The 22,485-nt window shown below is 35.7% G+C and overlaps 3 protein-coding genes across 3 annotated transcripts in view; all 3 read left to right on the top strand.

Annotated features, from left to right (window-relative positions):
* The window catches only part of LOC122133921 (SH2 domain-containing protein 4A-like), a 956,524-nt gene that overhangs the window by 454,490 nt on the left and 479,549 nt on the right, over nucleotides 1–22,485 (top strand). The gene's annotated exons all lie outside the window — the stretch shown is intronic.
* LOC109066939 (sorting nexin-25) overlaps nucleotides 1–22,485 on the top strand; it is an 825,452-nt gene that overhangs the window by 746,366 nt on the left and 56,601 nt on the right. The gene's annotated exons all lie outside the window — the stretch shown is intronic.
* On the top strand, nucleotides 14,564–17,573 carry LOC122147571 (piggyBac transposable element-derived protein 3-like). The gene is made up of 2 exons (XM_042770671.1): nucleotides 14,564–15,676; nucleotides 16,067–17,573. Exon 2 carries the CDS (start codon nucleotides 16,632–16,634, stop codon nucleotides 17,463–17,465), a length of 834 nt encoding a protein of 277 aa, XP_042626605.1. The 5' UTR covers nucleotides 14,564–15,676; nucleotides 16,067–16,631; the 3' UTR covers nucleotides 17,466–17,573.

The raw sequence follows: 22,485 nt of genomic DNA, 5'->3' as shown, positions 1-22,485 counted from the left end.
TTACAAATACTACAATACTGTGCTGTTTTCCTACTGCTGTAGATGTGGTACTGTCAGGCTTCATTAACATCTAACTACTGATATCTGTCCTCTGTCTGCTCTTAAAAGGCACGGGATGTCTTTATTTGGGAATGTGTGCACCGTGGCCTTTTCTTGTCGTGCTATTTGGAAGCATGTGTGAGTGCTTTATGGTGTTTGATGCCATTTCTTCTCTTACTCTGCACACCTGTGCACATCCACTGACACTGATTGACAGGTCATTTCATCATTGTGGCACATGTGCTTGATGCTCGTCTGATTGACACGGTCAGGCCTTTGCCCCGTGCTCTGTGCTGCCTCCTTTACAGACCTGAGGTCAGTGTATAAAGTCAACAGAGGTCTTGAGCGGTCGTAAGGTGATGACATCCCCTTTTTTATTTTTTCATGTGCTGTTTTTGAAGTGGAGAGAGCAGGTTTATCAAATGGTGTAGACAGATGCTCACTGCTCATAATCAACCCCACTAACATCTGACCTCACAGCTGGACTGCACAGACCACTGGATCAAGAGCCTGATATATGTGCATGCCCGCATGTGTATGAAAGAAAGAGAGAGAGAAAAAAAGAGTACTGTTGTTAGTGCTCAAACCAATCACAAAATTAACATGTATTTTAGACACAATATTAATACAGTTACATGGTAAATTTTTGTTCAGCTCTGAACAAAGCCAGAACAGAACCATTGCATGTTTCTGAACAATACCCAGTAGAGGAGTTTTGTTTCTAAACGAATCTATGTTTTTGAGTGAATCGGCTGAGTAAATGATTCAGTGACTCACTCATCACGACCCTGGATGAATTTGGAATGGTGTTTTAGCGTACTGCTCTTACTATTTTTTGTCATGTCTTTATATGAATGAATGAAAAAAGAAATAAATAAACCTTGTCTATAATTCTACATTTTGGATTAATATTACAACTATTAAAGAAAAAATAATTATTGTAATAGTCAGCAATAAACGTTAAACAAATCAAAACTCTTATATTTCAGCCTTTTCAGTTCATATCAGTTCTGCACAGTTTGCACATTCTCTCATTTGCCTACTTAATGAGGTGCATTCTAGGAGTTTAATATAATTTAATATTCACTGAAAGCATTGGTGTTTAATATAATTTAATATTCACTGAATAACAATAACTTTGTATAAAATCTATATATATATTGTATAAAAATGCTATAATACTGTTTGTTAAAAAATGCAAAAAAAAATTTAAGCACTTACTATAATTCTTCCAAAATACAGAAATATACAGAAATAACTGTGGTCCTAGTGACAGCACTACAGTTATAGGTTGTATTTTTTCAGTTATAGGTTTTGTATTTTTAGGTGTATTTTTACAGTTTTTCTGTTCCTGCAATGCTTTTTCTCATAAATTTCTACTGTAATTGCAGTACTTTTTGGACCGAAATTGAGGGCAGAAATCATTTTCTTTGGTAATCAGATGCTGTCAATACAGCTTAACTTGTAATGAACCCACAAAAGTGCCCTAAAAAAACACTGTCAGGACAGATTTGCCACAAGATGTATGAAGTCAAATATTGCTTAACTCAAAGTAGCTGTTTCAAGACAAAAGTAATTATGTTTTTTACAGATGAGAGCCCAGTGTTAACGAACACAGTGTCTGTTATTCAACTAACCAGTACCATTGAAGCCTGTCTTTTACCTGACTATAAGACTATATCTCTCATGGCCAGTGTCAAAGCACGCCCTGCTCTCCTAAAAGCACCGAGCATTACTTAAACAGGGGTCATTCATCAGCACTTGGCTAAATGATGCAACTGGTTCTTATTAGTGCAGCGCTGCAATGTTATACCAAGAGTGGGGGGGCCTCTTCCGCTGCGCTGTTCCAGATGTTTTCCTCTGTGATGGCGGGACGCTGGCTATCAAAGGAGTATGACTAGGCTGGCCGTCCATCGTAAAAATAATTGAGAATGACTGTTAAATTCCATTATTTATCGATTAGTTAATCCACAGTTTGCAATATCCTCTTCGGTACCTTCTGAAATAATGCTTCAGGATATAGAATTGTGGCTACCTGAAATATGATCTATAATCTGAAGAGTGATTGATACCAAGCCACTCATAATTTAAAATAATTCTGGTATAGTAATTCATATTTATAATGATTTATAATTCATATTTTTTGTTTATTATATATATTTATTTACATTTGCATTTGGTAGATACTTTTATCCAAAGCAACTTACAATGCACTGAAGTAAATCAACACATTAATTTCCTGGAAATAGAACCCATGACCTTGATGTTGTTAGTGCAATAGTTTTATTGTAGCCTACAATTAAGTATTACAATTTTTTGACAATTAGCTCAATATTTTTCTGGAACACAGTAAATCTCAAGGGTTTTTTTGGCCTTAAGGGTAAGAGTTCAAAACAGCGATGAACAGATTTAACCAAATCTTTTCATAAAAAAAAAGAAAAAAGAAAAATAACAGAAATTACTAAAATGAATCAAATTTCATAACAACTACTACTTTAGCTGAGCACATTTTGATTTCCTTAGTTTGCACGGCTGTCAAAGTACTTATCATTGAGTAAATCAAAGTCAAAGGTCAGCTGAACTAATGCTTTCGGTTTAACTATCCCATTTAAAAACTGCCAAACCCAAAATGATCACGTGTAATACATTTTCATATTTTTCCCTTGCAAACAAAAAATGTTTAATAAATCTGTGTTTGGTCTCTGCTGGACATATGTTTGTAATTATTGTTATTTGGTGTGTTTGCGGTGATATATGTCTGGGACAGCAGGGGGTTTTAGGTGTCTGAAGGATCAGTTGGATTACGCTAGCCATTGTTTGTGCATGATCTTGTTTAAAGGCTCAGTAGGATCTGGTAGTTTGTCATTTGCTCAGCGGCTACCAGTTGAGTCTAAAAATTAAATTAAACCAAATTTTGTGTTTTAAATTCATCTGAGAATCATTTTTGTCTCATAACTGAAGCATGATGATTGTTCACTGTTTGTGTGAGAGTAGTCATTGTAGCCCCATCTCCTTCCTGGCCATGCAGATAAGGATGTCCTGTGTTCTCTTTTAAGAGATAACTGGCATTACTAAAAACAGATTTACATAGTTATTTGTAAGAGCAGGCCAAAGTTTACTGCAAACACACCATGAGCATTAACATACAATGATTTTGCCTTTGTTTTGAAATGGCATTTAGGAAGCGTTCTGCTTAATAAGACCGAATTTTATCTTCAGAACGAATGTACAAATAGAATAGAATATGGCTTCTGTGTCCAAAAGAGCAATCAGGTGAATCTCACGGAGAAATGTCCAGATCATATTTCACCCCAAAATCCTAAGGAATAAAATTAGAAATTTTATTTTGCATATTTTAAGACCATTAGGATATTGTGGATTATGTCATTATTTTTGTGACAAAAAAAGCTAATTTTTACAGTGGCAGAGAGAGCTCAAAGCGCTGCAAATGATAAAAACACAAACAAATGCGCTGCAAATACAAAACAAATAAACAAAATCAGAAATGCGCTGCAAATATGCACAGACTACATCAGAAATGTTTAAGGGAAGCACGTTTTTCCTTTCTGTTGTGAGTATTTGCAGGTGTTTTTTTTTTTTAGGTGTTTTTTTTTTGTTTTTTTTGTTTTTTTTTGATTTGAGGTGTATCGGCCACCGTACATTTTTCTCATTTTACATCAGTTATTGACAGTATTTTATTTATTTTTTTGGCAGAAATTAATACTTTTATTCAGCATTAAATTGTTCAAATATGGTAATAAAGACATTTCTAATTTAACAAAAAAATTAAATAGAAATTCAAATAAATTCTGTTCTTTTCATTAAATAAATCTTGAAAATAGTATCAATGTTACCAAAAAAAGTTTTCAAATATATTAAGCAGCACTGAAAACAATATAAATGTTTCTTATGCACCAAATCCGCATATAAATAATAAAATGATAACTAGTCGATAATAATATAATTTCTGCTAAAAGTTTTTACTGTATTTTTGATCTAGTAAATGCAACCTTGGTGAGCATAAGGGGCTTATTTCAGAAACTAAAACACTCTTACCGATCCCAAAGCTTTGAACAGTACTGCATGCACTGATATAGATCACAATTCCTGCTTCATTCATGGCCGATCCATCAGAAAGACGCAGAGGTGATTCTCTGGCAACATTTTAAATCAATTACCTTGAGAAGTTTCAGAGAGAGTTACGATTACCTCTTCAAATACATTCCACAGACTTTCCTCTGAGAGAGGCTGGATACCACGGGTTAAAACGAACACATTATTACACAAGGGGTCATCTTGCAAGAGCCTGTGCTTTTCAAGGGAGTTCTGGCCTTCTGGAAGGGTTGGGTGACACAGTTATCGTCTCAAACACAATGTGTTATGGGGACCTGTGAGATTGCTAAGTGTGATAAGACAACGGTAAGTTGCTGGCCTTGGCTTCTCAACGTCAGACATGCGAGACACCCATGCAGCACCATTTGGTACATATTTGTGAACTGTTAATGAATAAAGGGTTTGAGTGTCACTTGCGGCCTGTATGGCTTTATTAGAACCACATGTGTCAGTTTCGTATTCAGAACTTTCTCAATTGCATTTTTATCAATGAGGAAAGTCCAGATGCTCTGTGAGAGGTCCAACCAATCTCAGAAGAGATATAATACTATATCCAGTTTGAAATGAAAAAAGATCTCTTCGTTGGCGCTCTAAAAAGTGAAAACACATTGTGCAGGGTCTTTTGGCCTTTCAGAGTGAAAAGGGCTTCTGTGTTTTCTTTTCTTGCATTTAGAGCACTGGAGTTATTAGCGGTAACATTCAATCTGTCCCTATCCACTCACTCTAATGATTTCAGCTGGAAGTGAGACGTGGCTGGCACTGATTCGCATTTTTGTTGTGGTTGTGGGGATTGGATTCTCTGTGAAGATGCAAAAAACACATTTTCTGTATTGAATGTGAGCTGATTTGCATTCAGACTTGACTGACCATCTGTTTTATACAAAGAAATAATTAATAATTTTAAAAGGATAATTAACCCCAAAATGAAAATTCTGTCACCATTTACTGTTCCTATTACTTTTACCGTGTGATACATACATTTTTTTTAAATAACTCTTTTCCATACAAAGACAGACTGCTATTTTCTTGTCTTGTCTTCTGAAGCCATATGATAGCTTTGAGGAACTGACCAAAATTTAAGAAATCAAATGGCTTCAAAAAATGTTTAAATATAGAGCATGTATGGATCAGGGATATTATACTTAACTAAAACTAAAACCGTAAAAAAATCCTTGAAATAAAGAAATGTTAACAAGTAAGATGTGCTAAAATATCTAAAACTGAAATAAAAATGCATAAAAAGTATATAGATATAGACATAAAAAAAATAGCATTTTACTAAAACTTTAAAATTGAACATAAAAAACTAATTCAAAATATTAATAAAAAACATAAAAGTACCTGTAATAGTAAACTATAATTAGTATCATATATGATACTAAAATTACACTGTTATTGGCCATTTTAATAAAAAACCTTTATTATGCTGTTTTTGACACTTGTAGGATTCATCTTATTCACTTTCATTGTATGGAAAAGAGCACCCATGGGAAAACTCTGCTAAATGTTTCCTTTTGTGTTTCATGGAAGAAAGAAAGTCATATGTGACATATGTTGGAACAACATGAGGTTGAGTAAATTTTCATTTTTTAGTGCCTGTGGGAAAAAACTGTATTCTGGTAAAAATATTCCTTTTTTTTCAGCCCAAAATTCTCATTTATTTCTCTAATGTAAGCAGTCCTACTTGTTTTTGTGAGTAAAAGCCACTTACTGTACATAAATCTCACTGGGTTCGAGCCCTTTTGTTTTATTATGCACCTGTGTAAGTTTATAGAAATCTGCTCCAAGGAAAGAGAGCAAAGCCGAAAGCTTTGAAAAGCCACTTGTGCAGTTTACCGGGATGGAGACCAATCCATGCAAACAGGAACTTCTCAAAATGCAAATGCCAACAGTATCTTGACAGCTGTTGAGATGTTTTACTAAAGATCCCAAGGAAAACCTTCATTTCTGGCTACGTTTACTGTACATCAGTGGTGAATGGTGGACTTCAGAAATCAAGAGCCAAAGTCTCTCTGTGTTTGAGTATTTATTTTAGTTCAATCAATGTAAATTCATGTTCCATTTGATATATACATGGTTTCCACTGTAAACACCATTCACTATCAACAAGGAAGTAGGCCTATAAGATTTTTGTATGTTTTGTATGTTTATATTATAGAACTCTAATCAAGTTTGCTATTATAATTTTTTACTGTATTATTTGCAAACAATGCAATAGTCATGGTTGTAAAAACGAATCACACGCAAATAATTTTGTATTTTAGGACCAAACGTTGTGATATCGTATAGAAAGGGAGCAATTATAATTTTTAAAAGATTTCTATTTCAAATAAATGCTTTTCGTTGGACTTTTCTGTTCATCAAAGAATCCTGAAAAAAATATGAATCATCACATTTCAACCCCATTTTCCAACACACTGAAAAGAATAAGACATATTTCTTGAGCAGAAATCATAAAATTATAATGATTTCTGAAGGATTATGTGACACTAAAGACTGGAGTAATGCCTGCTGAAAATTCAGCTGTGACATCACAGGAATAAATTACATTTTCAAATATATTACTATAGAAAATGGATATTTAAAATGATTATAATACTTCACAATATTACTGTTTTACTGTATTTTTGATCAAATAAATGCAGCCTTAGTGAGCAGAAGAGACATCTTTCAAAAACATAAAAAGTTATTGACCTTAAACTTTTTAATGGTAGTGTGCATCTAACAGATATTGTAAAGGGATGAGTTTTATGATCCTGAGAACTTACCAGTCCCACCAAAACAAGTCTGTTAAACATTCAAGAGACAGAATGTGCAGCATCCTTATACCCATAAAAACATCAACATGAATGACTAGGGGCTACAGTAAGTGATGAAAGGTGCTTTTCCTTGATTATTATATGACCATGGCCATATAGCTTTTATCTTTTTATATGTTTATTTGTGTTGCATTCAATCACTTTACAGCATCTATAGTATCTTTTGAAGTGGGCAAATGTCAGCAGATGGTTTCATTTTCACAGAGGCATCTTTCAGCTCTCTCTTATTTTCTCTAGTCAGAGAGGAGCAGGAATTATTTGCAGTGACCATGTATCTGCATGCAAAGGTGATGGTTTATGATGGTGTGCGTGGATGCATGTCTGTGTGCGTGCGTCGAAAAAGTGAATTCTTCCCAAATTGGCCTCTCCTTGGCATGTTTTTGATGTTGAAGCAGAAACAGGTTTAACTGAGGATGAGGTGCAGGGTAACGGTGAACCTTCCCACCCTCAGAATATGAACTTTCAGATTCAAAGAATGGTTTCGATTTCCTCAAAATAACTGTAGGCCATGTAACACGGGTCACAAAAAGTCTGAAATCATCAACACTTAAAAGCAATGTATATACATTTCAAAAAGCAAGTGAGAAAATAGCTTTTGGGATGAATCTCAATAAAACATGTCCAGGTCACACCATTCAATCGAGACAGAAAAGAAACAAGAAAATAAATCCAAAATTATGTTTTGCATGACATCACATTAAATTCTCTTTACTCTAAAACCCTATATGTGTGTGTATATATGTATATATATATATATATATATATATATATATTCAATGAAATCACCATAAATTAAATCTAGCAACAAATAGCCTAGTTTTAATTTATAAATAATTTAAATGTAATTATATATATATATATATATATATATATATATTATATATATATATATATATATATATATACATATCTATATGTAATTTTGTTTCACAAAATGTTTTTTTTTTTTGCATTAAGTTAAGAAACTTGTGTCTTTCAAAGTAAAATCTAAAAATAAAAAACTTTATGTAATTGATGAAAAATTATTTATTGTTATGATTATTTTGTTATTATTAAATTTTTTAGAAATAATGTTGTTGAATATTGTTTTTTTTTTTTTTATGGATTTTTGTTTAATTTATGCTGACTTTTGGTCACGCATAGGTTTGATTGTTTTCTTTCCAGTCGTTTCAACAACCAGATATATACAGTAACAGTATACATATATCCATATTCTCCTGAGTTCATTAACAAGGACAGTGATGCCATGTGCCGCATGAAAGATGGCTTGGAATTTTCCTTATATTATGTTTCACATTTGTAGACCAGATATAGGATGTAAATTTATGTGTAGCTTTCTTGAAATCACTCTAGCCCTGAGCGAGAATATTATTGTTTTCATTGGAGCGGGAAATTTTCATCCCATAGGGACAGATCTTATTTTTCTGCTTAATTCAGTGCTATTCAATGCCATATTTAATGAAATGGATCCGCATGAAGGCAGCAGCATAAGAAAGGCTGTGTTTAACCTCTCTTTGTCCGTGGTGAACTCTACGGTGTAGCAAGGGAATGCTGGGTAAACATGTGCCGTCCAGGGAGAGAGTATTGGCCATGAATGTTGGATGTAATGCAGCACTAGGGTGTATTTAGCTCAACTGCAGCCAGAACTTTAAACCGACAGGTATTATAATTGTAATCAACAATGATCATAATTTTGATTATACCTCAGGAATAGTTCAGCTAAAAATGAAACTCCTGTGATCATTTGCTCACCCTCCTGTTGTTCCAAATCTGCATGACTTGCTTTCTCCATAAAACACAAAAGAAGATGTACTTGGTTGCTGATTTTTTATGTTTCAAAATAGAAGGAAAGTCATACATGTTTATAACTACAAAATCTCTTTTTTTTTTTTTTAGGTGAACTATTCCTTTAAAATGGTCTAAACCCAAAGATGTTTACTAGTCTAGTTTAGTGATTCAGATATTCCCCAGGGGGTCAATCCTAGTAGTTTTTCTTAGACATAAGAGAGGTTCAGACAGATCAATCCAGTGGCTACATTTATGTATATTCTGATCAAGCCTTACAGAAGCTTCCATCTTTTCTGATCAGCCCAGTGGAGTCCAGCCAGCAATCTGATTGGCCTGAAATCCAGCTTGGTGTGGAGTGGATGCTCATTTCCTGTTCCACTCACACCTCACTGCACTTCCCCTTATGACATCAGCCGTTTTCCCTTCACTGAGCAGCAGGAATAAGCTGGGACAGGATTAGAGGGGCTGACACAGGGTCAAAGGTCACAATGTCTGTGACTCATGACAGTTCTCTATTTGCAGGGAGTGTGAATCAACGTAAGGATGGCTCAGTGGGATGTTGTTGCATGATGAAGGTTAATTTAATATTGTCAAAGCCTGTGGGTCGTGGAGGTCGAGGAAGAGGTTTGGTTTTGATTTAGGCCCACAGGTCTCGCGGTGTGCTGTCAGCATGGGAAGTGAACAGCAACAATATAATATAGCAGCTTGGAAGAAAGAGACATATTTGAAAAAGTGTCATTGTGACATTTCTGAGACCGTCCACATCTCTGGTCTTTTTCTAACTTTAAACACTCTGAAGTGAGAGCTCCTTCTGTTGTTTTGTTCTTTCACGAAGCAGATTGAAGGGAAAAAAAATCTTGCAGTACAGATAATAGGGAGTTGTCAGGCATGAGGTCAAAAAGCAGAATGAACATTTATTTCCAGTAAGAACGAGAAATTCTTCCAAGAATTGGGTGGAAAAATGCATTGAATATGCCCAATTAAACTGATCTTTGATTTAACAGCCTTATACTCTCCGCCTTGTAGACTGACTGATTTTACTAGATTGTTACTTTTCATAAGGAAAGTGTGCATGGTGCTTGTCTATGCAAAACTCGCCTCCATGATGCTGTTCTGTGTGGTTGCTTACAGACCCACATTAAAAGAGATATTCTGGTTTCTAGATTTGTTTTGGATCACTCCTCCAATGTGAGTTTATCTGTTAACTTGGTCACTTGGAAAAATATTGTACAATACTGTTCAAACGTTTGTGGTCAGTAAGAGTTTTATTTTTTTTTTAAAGAAATTCTTTAATTCAGAAGGATGCATTAAATCAATCAAAAGCGTCAGTAATATCATATATATATATATATAGACATATATATAGACATTAATTGGTGTCTGACTAACATAACCTGATTTGTTTAGTATTTGTGTGAAAGTGAATGACCTTTTTAGGCCTGAGAAGAGAGTAGGTTTATTTTCGTAGAATCATCTTGGTGAGTCATCGAGGTTCTTCTGAACATTGCGCTCAGTTTTAAGGGATTAATTTGTATCGCTTTTGTAGTTTCCTGTTTGTGCGTCAATGTTTGTGTTGCACCTGTGCCAGCCTCGACCAGAGCCAGGTGCACTTCAGACGAAACCTCTTCAACTCAAGAGAGATCTCTCAATGTCTTCTCAGGCTACTCCTCTGGCTCCAGTCACGTTATCCAGAGGCAGATTAGAGCTCAGGCAACAATTCCATTGTTTTAAAAGCATTTCTGTTTAACAGAGGTTTTACCAGTGCATGCAGAATTTTAACACACGTCATAAACAAAACCAGGTTTTAAAGTAGCTTTTCTTTTCAGCAGCCTCATTCAAGGAGCTTTTTCAACTCAGGGAACGTGTCGGAGAATCCTCATTATGTTTACTAATAAGAAAAGCTCTATTTTAATCTTATTTCTTTACTCAGACATGTTGTGTCTTGACCTTTAACTTGACTCTTTGTGCTTGAATAATGGTCGCTGGTTTACAGCACATAACATAAAAGTGTTTATTGAATACCCAAGCTTTGTATTCGTCTGTTTATGCATGTATTTATCTTGTGTTTTGGATGTAACATTCCAAGATGCTGTTGATATAAATACTCGGTTCAGTTTTGCAATGTGCTATTCACTTTTAACCATCTGGGCGAATATCCATTTTGTAATAGATAGGGCTGCCAAGAATGATTTTATAAAATACCACAATTGTCTTATTGTGGAACACAGACCTTTTCTAGAGCCAAGTTTATATTATATGTTGATTCCTCCTGGCATAATTTTCCATCGGTTGAGTAATAAATAAAATTAAATGGTGTTGGGCATCATTTTTTATGCAATGTACTTAATCTTTGCTTGGCTTGAATACTGTCTCAGTGCTGGTCATTTGTGTATGTGTATCTGTTTGTGTGTGAGTGCATCTTGTGGCATCAAACTGTAGATGTATTGTTCCCCATGCTAAAGTCTGAATCGAAGCATAGTGTGATTTTCCCAAGATGGCCACCAATTACTCAACCTACCCCAACCAAAAAAAATAAAATAAAAGCTCTTCCCAAGCTAGGCTATTTATTTATCCAGCTGAGCTCTGAATAAGTCTTGAAATACAGGGAAATTAATACCAGGCCTTTGATTCAGTGGTTGAGGTAATTGTTTGCATCATGGTATTCCTTCTGTACTTGTTTGTTTGTAGGTTTGAGAGAACTGAGGAAGAAACACACGCTACTTTCCCCAGTGTACCTTCAAAAGTATCTGGATTCATTTCAGCCTTTGGTCTGGTCTTGTATATTAGTCTGTCACAGCAAATCATCCTTTTTTTTTAGTGAAGCATATGATGGGAATTGTTTGGCTCTTTTGTTTGCATCTCCACACTAACAATAGCGCTACATATGCCTGCAGAGATTCTCAAGTTCTAAAAAGGCTCAGAATACATTTTGATGAGAAGATAATGCATTATTGAAAACACTGTGCTTGTATTGGTCTTGTTGGTAGTATGTGAGTTAACCCGATATTTGTGTATTGCCTCAAAAAGAAATAAAATTGCTTTAAAATGTATTTTTTATTTCATTTAAAATTTTACATATTACTAATTCCTTTTGCAGTCAGAAATAATATGTGTAAAGAGCCGAAGACAGTCTAGGCTCGAGTTCAACAGTTTCTGTTGTGCTTTAGACTGTAGGATTAAAACCAGGGTGAAATAGTGGCCTTCTGCTATCCGGGTCAGTTTGCTTAGCGCTGTCAAAACTATCCTGCCTGTGTTGCCTGAGCTCAACTAGACCAGTTTGAGGAGAACAGAGTCAGCAAAGACATTCAGATGATTGTGCTTTGATTCAGAATTTCTATGATCAAGCTTGGATGTAACACCTTCGCTTAACACCTCCTTTTGGAAATAATGTTTTTGAAAATATCTGCCAAAACTCTTTCATGTTCCTTTTTGTCCTAAGTGGACGCAACATGTGACAAGACTTGGACAACACATTGAGCTGTGCACAAGTGTTATTTTTCTGCAAGCCCTGCCCACCGTGAAATCTCATTGGTCCAAAACCAGACTCTACATTGCTTTTCATTACACATCAAATACATTCTGATTGGCTGTGATTATGACATTTCGCACTGCTTTTTTGCTTTTATTAAGGGCAGAAAATTTACTGGATACTGGAAATGTCTTGGTTAGGAAACAGTGGAATAAATCGATGTGGAGTTTCAAAACGATAAAGCATGACAAATTTTTAAACCACATGTAACTTTTCGATTACCATTTACAGTCTTTAAATATTTATGTGGCAATTAATATTGACTATCACAGAGCGATTCCAAACAGCCTGATGGCAGAGCTCTTTGAAGTGTAATTTTGCCATGTCATGATTCGCAGGATCTCTCAGCCCAGATCAAAGACAGATTCTTGGCATGTTTTCTCCTTCACTGATCATATTCGGAGGGGCAAAAAATGAAAATGAAAGATCTCTTTCCAATCAGCACAGTAAAAGTCCATGGGGGTTGATGAGGGAGTCCCTGTTTGGGGTTGCCAGATGTGCCATATGTTTTGAAAAACCTGTAAGACAAGTGTCAGCACAGCTGCTGCTGCCGAACACAAGGCACATGGCAACCACCCGAACTGCCAGAAAGTCAGACATGAGACATTCGCACATGTGTAGATTTCAACTCCAATACAGGTACCGCATGTTACATAGAAACCAGCCAAACCATGTCAGCCAAAGGACTGCAAGAAATCTGCTCTGAATGCCTTCATCTCACTCTAAGTTTTGCATTAATTGTAAATTAATTAACACATTATTTGAAACATGTATTGTCCTTATCACTTACCCCCGGGTTTATCTTGTCAAGGGTTTGATTTTATGGACATCTAACCAAAAGTATCATCATATTAGGCTTTAGTTTGGTTTTGATCAAGCATCTCATCCATGGCCGTGTGAATACGGTGACCCAGCGTCACCAAAAATTTGTTTTTGCAGACTACAAACAGACCAACGCATTTCTTTGTACTTGAAGTAAATTTCTCAGAAGAGCACCACGTAATGTCCTAACAGCAAGCAGACCCCTCAAGACTCACAAACTCTCCCAAACGTGTTTGTTCCTGGCTGGACAGGCTGATTTGGTATGAGAGAACATTGTTTTGTTAGTTTAACTAGAGATGGAAGTAATTTACAGCCACAGAACCACATATTCATACTGGCATCTTTATTTCTGTTCAAGAGGACAACAATAAACCTCATTAAAATCACGTATTTACTTTAGCTTCAGTCTTTAGTCGCATGACGTAGAATGTGTACTCTCACTAAAGTAAAATAGACCCGTCCAAAGGCCTGTCAGTTCACATTTGCATCATCAAATCTAGTCTACCTCAACCGCAGTTAGCTGGACCACCATAGTGGCACTCGCTACTCGTCCAGAGCCGGCGTTCTTCTCGCAGTCTGCTACATATTACGACTCTAAACCCCCTATTGTGTTTAGCCTACACCAGAGCACAAAAGAGTCCTGCGAAATAGGACACATATTGTGCAATGTTGTTTTAGCCCACTGGGGAGAGGAACTTCAAGTGATAAAATCTCCAGGGCCTGGCTTATTTAGGGTTATTGGCCTGGTCCATTGAAGTGCTGTTGTTGTTTTTCTGTGCGTGCAGTTGTGTTTGGTGTTTTTCTGACACTGGGTACTTTTATATCTCAGGGGTGGATTTTTATTAAAACTAACAGATTTCAATATTTTTTTTTTTTTTTTTTTTACACTGTCTCGGTTTTTACGTTATTTATTTTTGCTCCTTTCAAATTAGATTTTGTTTTATCATTGCCCTAAACCCAGACTTTTGATTTTAAAATATGAAAAGAAAACATAATAAAATATGTTTTTTTTTTAAATTATGATGATATAAACATAGAATTGTAAAGCACAACTAAATAATATATAAAAATTTGAGCTATGCTGACAGTTTTCCAACAATTTTGTATGAATGAAGCTTTCAAAAGAAATGTGATTTATGAATAAATTAGTAAAAAATTAAGATAAATATCATTTATTGCATTTTCAGTAAAGCTGTAAATTTGTAATATTATTGTAAATTATATTTAATTTTTAAATTAATTTTAAAAAATTTTATAATCTTGATAGATAATGTAGAGTTTGTTAATTTAAGTTATTAATAAAAAATAATAATAATTAAAAAATCAACTGTTCCAACAGTTATCCAACAATTTTGCACAAAGTTTTTTCAAAATTGCAAAAAAATAAATAAAAATAAAGGTAAATATCACTTGAATACTTGTACTGTGTAGCTTTTCCAAAGATACTCTTTTTGTTGTATTATGCAAAAAAATGTTGAAAATATGATTTTATTGTGTGTATTTAGGACATATAAATGTAGTTTAAGCAAGGCAAAAGAGTCTTTCATTTTATTCCTCAAATGTTTAAAATGTGATTTCTACATTTGCAGTTTGTATCACATTCTAAATACAATTCATACTTTTAGATGTGGTGGAAATGACAGCTGTTCAGTCAGAAGATTGAGAGCTCAGGAAAATGACATCTCTTGTATGTTTACTTTTGGAGCTAGCAAATAAATGAATTAAACCAGTCAAATTGGGAAAAGCATGTTTAAAGGGAGTTTATTAAATCCACAGGCCCTTAGTCGAAGAAACACCCACATTCGAGCATGCAACTGCATGGCTTCATAGTTCAGTCCAGTGGTTTGTAATTGGTTTTGTGTATGCATATGTACAGGGTGTGTGTTGTTATAATAGTGATTGGCTTGAATTAGTTGCAACTTCAGATGGGGAGCGTGTTCAAAGTGTTCTGCATTGAAGTTTTGATGATCCATGTGTGGTTAAAACACAGCCAAAATAGAATGATACCAGATACACGCAGCACGGCTGTCGGCAGCACGGCCTTCAGTTTCTGAGGGGAGGAATAATGATGCATGGCTGTGATTCACATCACACTATAGGATATTCTGAAATTGAAGATGCAAACAGGGCAGTTGATGAAAGGTTGAGAGATGAAGGTAGAAGTCGAGGAAGAAATACAGACAGATTGAACTCTCCTGTCTGCCTACCTGTTTTCCTTTCTCTCTCTGTTGCTCTGTGCTTATGATTGTGTTTTGTAGTGGAAAGTTTGTATAATATTGTCAAGCATATGAATTGAAGGAGATATTAGTTTAACCCTGTAAAGCCCACTGTTGCAGAATTACAACATTGCTTTTAACAATTTTTAAAAAAGGGCAGCAAATGGCACACCCGCATCCTATTCTGGGATTTTTACATAGTTAATGGGTTCTATTGTTTGTTCTCACAATGCTATTGGATAGAATAAGTGTTTATAAGTCCGGTCATCTGGCCATGAACTCACTCTGCCTGCAAACTTCACGTTGAACTCATCTCCTTTTTTTCCATGACTGGATTTGTCAAGATTCAAGTAAGTAAAATTCCTTACATTTGTGTGTGTGTGTGTGTGTGTGTGTGTGTGTTTATTACAATGTGTAGAACACATACATATTTACTTATTTTGGAAAACATTAATCAAATTTGATTTAGAGCTTGTTAAGTCTATGTTGTAATTCTACAACGTTGGGTCAGAGTGGTAATAATAGGTCAAAATAGCCTGTGCTCCTTACACATTACAGGACACTGCACTTCTCACATGGTCACAAATTGAAATTTAAACTGTTAGATGATTCATTGTAACTAAGTTCTAAATGTACTTTTCTGTTAAATTTGTAATATTTAATCAATTGTATGTGGTATTTGAAACTCCATCATCTAGAGCAGTATCTGAAACTCCCTGTATCTTTTTTACTTCCAAAAGTTTGTGACAGAAGACATGATTGAGGCTCTGACAAGAAACACAAATTAGTACAGCTTGCAAAAAATGGAACATCTGTAAACACCAATAATAAGGAAATTGAGAAGATGCTTGGCATGTACCTGAAGATGGACCTAATGCAAATGTCTGGAGTCCGTATGTATTGGGAGAGGGACACACGGTACTCCCCTGTTTTTGATGTGATGTCCCGCAACTGATTCCAATCTCTGTTGACTTCATTCCACTTTACAAACAACTTAACTGTGTCAGAGATGGAAAAGAAGGACAAACTCTGGGAACTCAGACCATGGCTGAATTCATTCAGGGAGAGATGCCTGCAGGTGGTACCTGAAGAACACAACTCTGTGGATGAAATTATGATTCCTTTCAAGGGGAGATTCAGTAACATCAAGCAGTATATGCATGGCAAGCCACACCCATGGGGGTTCAAACTGTGGGTGAGAACTGGAATCTCTGGCACACGCTGTGTGACTTTGATGTGTACCTAGGGAGTATAGATAGAATTTGACAAGCCAAATCTGAACTTGGAGTGTCAGGTTATGTTGTGATGAAGCTCGCCTCCACACTTCCAGAGGGTCAAAACTACAAGATCTACACAGACAACTACTTCACCGGTGTCCCATTGATAGTCAAGCTCCTTGAGCATGGAATCTATTATGTGGGAACAGTGAGGCAGGTACGGCTACCCAACTGCAACCTTGAAGATGAGAAGAGCATGAAGAAAAAGGGGAGAGGAAGCTTTGTTGTCCGAGTGGAGGGGAACCACAACATCTGCACTGTCAAATGGTATGACAACAGAGCGGTCATACTTGTGTCATTCTTTGCTGGACCAGAACCTGTGCAGAAGATTCAGCGCTGGGACAAAGCCACCAAAAACATCATTGATATTGAGAGGCCTTATATTGTTGGTACCTACAACAAACACATGGGAGGTGTGGATTTGTTGGACTCATTTGCTGTCAAGTACAAGTTCCCCATGAAATCCCACCGCTGGTACATTTACATCTTTTGGCACACCATCATCCTTGCTGTGATTAACGGCGGGCTCCTCTACAAGCGGAACTGTAAAGCTCTGCAGATGACTAAGAAAGAGATACTGAACAGCAGACAGTTTCAGGCACAACTTGCAACCTCTCTCATCCTGGTGAACACACACAACACAACACCCAAGAGAGGGCGACCATCTTCAGGGAAGACGAACCCATTCACACAGAAGGTGACATCAGGGAGCCCTTTCAATCCTCAGAAGAGACCATCCTCAACAGATGTGAGTCCTCCAGCTGAGAAGTCATTGGACCAACCCCCACTGGATGTACGCAAAGACATGATTGCACATTTCCCAGTATACGACGAAGAGAGGACGCTGCAGACACTGCAATAATGGATACACAAACACACTGCGTAGCAAGTGCAATGTTTGCCTGTGCTTCTCAGATGAAAAGAACTGTCTTAGGGACTATCACTGCAAGTAAACACAGACTTCATTCAAACTACATTGAAAGTGATAGAAGTTTTATAAATACATTTTTTTTCAATATTTTTATTAATAATACATTGAAAGTGATAGAAGTTTTATAAATACATTTTTTTTCAATATTTTTATTAATAAATGATTATTTATTATATAGTTTAGGGGCTATATATTTATTAGTGGAAAATCATAGTAAAAAGTTGCTGCTTATCCAAAAACAAATGTTTTTAATGGTTATTAATTTTATGGTAATTCAGGCGTCTATGTCATGCATATGTTAATGCTTGAGCATTGCTGGTCAGCTTCTGATGAAGACAAGATGTTTATAATCACTAAATAATAAAGAGAAAGAAAAAAGATATGTTTTTACTAGGGAGCTTTTCATGGATATTATGTTGTTAATGTCCTGATGATCTACTGAACATTTTTGACGTGCAATATTTCAATGGGAAACAAATTATAGGAAAGAGAGCAAAAGTGCAATCAGTATGTGAACAGTGAATAGATCCTGGGCTTTACTTTAGACACCATAAATACAAGAGAAAACACAGAATTTTGCAAAGAATTTAATAGTTATTCAAAATACAAAGCCTTCTTTTTTAAAATCAGTCTTGTGGAAACCCAAACTTAAGATGTCTGCACAAGTCTTTAGTCAAGGACCTTCACATGAAGGGCCTCAATGCCACGATTTACTGGCTGTGTCGAGCAGCGTTCCATTTCAGGTTGATATTTTGCCAGGTATTCATTTTACATTTACAAAAAAACAGATTTACAGATTGTGAACTGAATTTAGTCTGAGTTCAATAAATCTCTAAAAACTGAATGTGAATTGGGTTTTCCATTGGGTCTTCCACATCACTGACACAAACAGCTCGTGTGACTGCATGCAGATTATCGTGTGGGCTTTGATTATGGGCTGTGCCAGAACATATGCCAGAGACCCTCTGGAGTCAGAGGTGGTCTTATGGACCTTCACATCAGAGTCGTCCAGCTGGGTCTGCAGAAACCCTTCAAAGATAAACACATAAAAGTCAGTGTTGGACGGAGAGAGTGCAGAAGAACGCAGCCCAGGGGTGGGATGCCGAGTGGAAAGAAGGATTTGAAGGCTTGCAGAAAGCGGGAGATGTCAAAGAGTAGGTATCAGGGGAATTCGGGGGTAGACTGAACAGGATACGAAAGAAAGGAGGGGGGAAGTTAGATCCTGAATAAACAACAATGGTGTTTGATTTGGATGTGAGGTTCATCTTCTCTATAGACGTGAGACATTTGCTTGATAATGTTTGACCGCAGAGCCCACAACACTCTGGAAAAGAGGGAGAAGCCAAATTAAGGAAAAATACACAATGTCAGAATTAATTTTCATGTAATGAAGCAGAATGAACAACTAATCAAGTTTTAAAATAAATAGAGAGAAAATAATGAGGTTTTGTGAACAACTCTGGTGAAATGAACAGCACAATTTTTTTTGAGTTTTGGATGCTGCACTGCATCCAAAAAAAATAAAAATAAAAAAATGAAAGAAAGAAAAAAATCCATAAAAAATGGAAAAATTTAAAATTTAGTTTTTTTTTCTTATGTTTTCTCAGTGTTACTGAGATGACACTGCCCCAGAATAGGATGCGGGTGTGCCTGACTTCTAAACTAGCATATAACCATCAAGACTTCCTTGGTCAATGCTGGATGAAAATCATATTGGTCCACCAGCTTGACCAGGACTAAACAGCATTAACCAGTTTGGACCAGCATTGAAGGGTCTGCAGGACTCGTCCGATTCACATGGAACTTGCATTGCAATATACAGTAAAGGGATTCTCATTAAAACATTGTTTTATAGATCATACAAACTCCAATACACACATTCACAACCTGTAAACTGCTCTCACCTGTGTGTTTGTCTATAGGCTCCCCCTTGTGTACACACCTCTATGACACAGTTTTGTAAAATAGTCTCTTCCAAGGGTGTAAAAATCTCATGAATAATCCAATTTGTTAATTTACTTATTTTACTGTTGTATTTTACTTATTTAGTTTCATATATATTTATTTATAAGACAATAAAAATGCTAACTCTTTCCTTACTTGCTGTTATGAATGATGCAAAATAAGACCAGGAACTTTTATTATGAAACAAATTAGGGTCAGTTTCAATTTTATGTTATCTTTAATCTACAGTATCTGTCATGTTTATGATGAATGCTTAGTGACTCCTGTCCTGACAGATCCTTGACAATTTTTTTGTTTTATTTTTTGTCAACCCTTTGCAGTACAAACTCAAGTTGGATAGCAGCAGAGATTAGTACATCTCAGGGCTTTGCATTGGCCAGAGCGTTTCGGGACGAGTGCTCACACACATTCAGACCCTCCCCTGACACGCTCCCCTATTGTGTTACAATGTGAGAGATGGTTCAGGGCAGGGCAGCTGCTGGAAGACAGTGGCGAGTGTGTGTGTGATTGATGGCCGTGTGTGTGAGTGTCTCATGAAACAGGATCCTTCAGAGCAGAGAAGAGATGGGGAAAAGAGAGAGGGGGTTCAGTCAAAGGGCACACACTTGGCACATCTATCTATCTATCTATCTATCTATCTATCTATCTATCTATCTATCTATCTATCTATCTATCTATCTATCTATCTATCTATCTATCTATCTATCTATCTATCTATCTATCTATCTATCTATCTATCTATCTATCTATCCCTTTTTGGGGAAGTCGTGGCCTAGTGGTTAGAGAATTTGACTCCTAACCCTAAGGTTGTGGGTACCCTTGAGCAAGGCACCGAACCCCCAACTGCTCCCCGGGCGCCGCAGCATAAATGGCTGCCCACTGCTCCGGGTGTGTGTGTGTGTTCACTGCTGTGTGTGTGTTCACTGGTGTGTGTGTGTGTGCACTTTGGATGAGTTAAATGCAGAGCATGAATTCTGAGTATGGGTCACCATACTTGGCTGTATGTCACATCACTTTCACTTTCACTTTCACTTTCACTTTGTCTATCTATCTATCTATCTATCTATCTATCTATCTATCTATCTATCTATCTATCTATCTATCTATCTATCTATCATCTGTCAGTCTATAACTACACAGAATAATAATTTTATGAAATTTTTTTATGGTAAAAATGGTTGTAATAACAGTAAAAATGGTAATTTTACAGCAAAATAGGCTACTGTTAAATGCAGGTGAAAGAAGTGAAAAAGAACAAATCATAATTTACAGTGAAACTGACATTATCAGAAATTCACTGTGTGACAGCTCACATTTGATGTTTTTGCACTGAAATAAGTATTTATTTTTTGTTTTGTCGTTTTAGTTATGTACATTTGGTTTATGTTGTTAAATGAATGTTTGTTGCATTCTACTGTTACCATGAGGAGTTATTATTATTATTATTATTTATTTAGTAAGTTGTGTGTTTTTGTGTTTGTTTGTATGTTTTTTTTGACCTTCTATATGTTAATATGTCCTTCAGAATTTTGGAAAAGCTGCTTGTGATTCATCATGTGGCATTGTGTTCTTTATTACCAGCAGTGTTTTGAATGTGGACGTCAGGACATTAAAAACCCATTTTTATAATTTGGTATATTAGCATTATTTCAGTTAATGTAATGTAATGTAATGTAATGTAATGTTATTTATTTATTTAATTACTGTATTACAGTAAAACATTACAAATAAATTCATATGTAGGTTTTGTGCATGGAAGAGATTTTAACTGACCAAAGTAATTTTTTTCTGCATTTTTGTCTCTCTCTTTCTCATGGCACTGGCTGTGGCTTCACTGGGTCATTCCACCTACTTCTCCATCAGGTATTTCAGTTGTTTTTATTTTGTGTCTGTCATTCTCTTTCTCTGCCGTCCATCACTGGGAATTAATACAGTTTATGGGCTGTCATGCAGTCACAAGTCTTACAATGGGCCCCTCTGCTGTTGTTCTTCAATAGTACTTGACCTTTTCTGAATACTATGTTTAAGTTTCAGTATATGCACACTTAACTACAAAATACTTTAAACAACATGAAATCAAACTTGATAATATTTACATTTAGCAGTTGGTATTTACATTAATTGTAAATGAAGGTAGATGCTGTGTACACTGAGTGTAAATTGTGGTAGATTTTGTTTACTCCAAGTGTAAATAGCAACAAATAGCATCTTGTTTACAGTACATACAAATACTGTTGCTATTCAAATAAAGTTTAAATAGAAGTTATATATTATTTGTACTAAAGGGAAATCGTTAGAGCAGTGGTGGGTGGAGTTTCTGTTTTTATATTAGTTAAAGGTATTGCGAGAGTCGTTTTATGCTGTTTTTAACATTTATCATGTAGCTGATTTTGAGGTAGACTACAATGAGACATTTGCTATTAATTTTGTTAATTAATAAATACATTATAGATTTGAAAAAACCTAGGCTTCAGTGTAACTTGAGTCATTCTGTTCAGATCATAAGACTTGTTAAGAAAAAGACTGCTATACTTTTCTAAGCAATCAGACTTATTTTTTTTTTTGCCTGGCAGATGCTTAATCTAGCCCATAGATTTACACAATAGAGTTTTTTGGGGTTGCTTTTCTTCAGAAAATTTAAAAGTCTAGTGTTAACTTTGTTATTGTGAAAAATGAATTGAAAAATAACAGTTGTTACTTGAGATTAAGCATGCCAACTCTCTCTCTGACACACTTTTTTGTATTTGGGTAAACATTTTTTTGTGCCCAGTGATGGTTTGTTTACACTATAAAGTTCCGATAACAATTAAAAAGGTCCTGACAGACATTCACCAGGAGCTAAGCATGTTGGGAATTAATTTGATCAAGAAAAGCGAGTCTTAGTCTGGTCTTTGTGGTATTTCTCCTTCATATGGAAGTGATTTGTGTATTGCAGAGAGTCTGGATACAATTGTTCATTTTTGTCTGACTGGCTCTTCATTGAGAG

Source organism: Cyprinus carpio, chromosome A14 (assembly GCF_018340385.1).
Source record: "Cyprinus carpio isolate SPL01 chromosome A14, ASM1834038v1, whole genome shotgun sequence".
Classification (NCBI taxonomy): Eukaryota; Metazoa; Chordata; class Actinopteri; order Cypriniformes; family Cyprinidae; genus Cyprinus; species Cyprinus carpio.
This window is presented reverse-complemented; position numbering and strand designations above follow the sequence as displayed.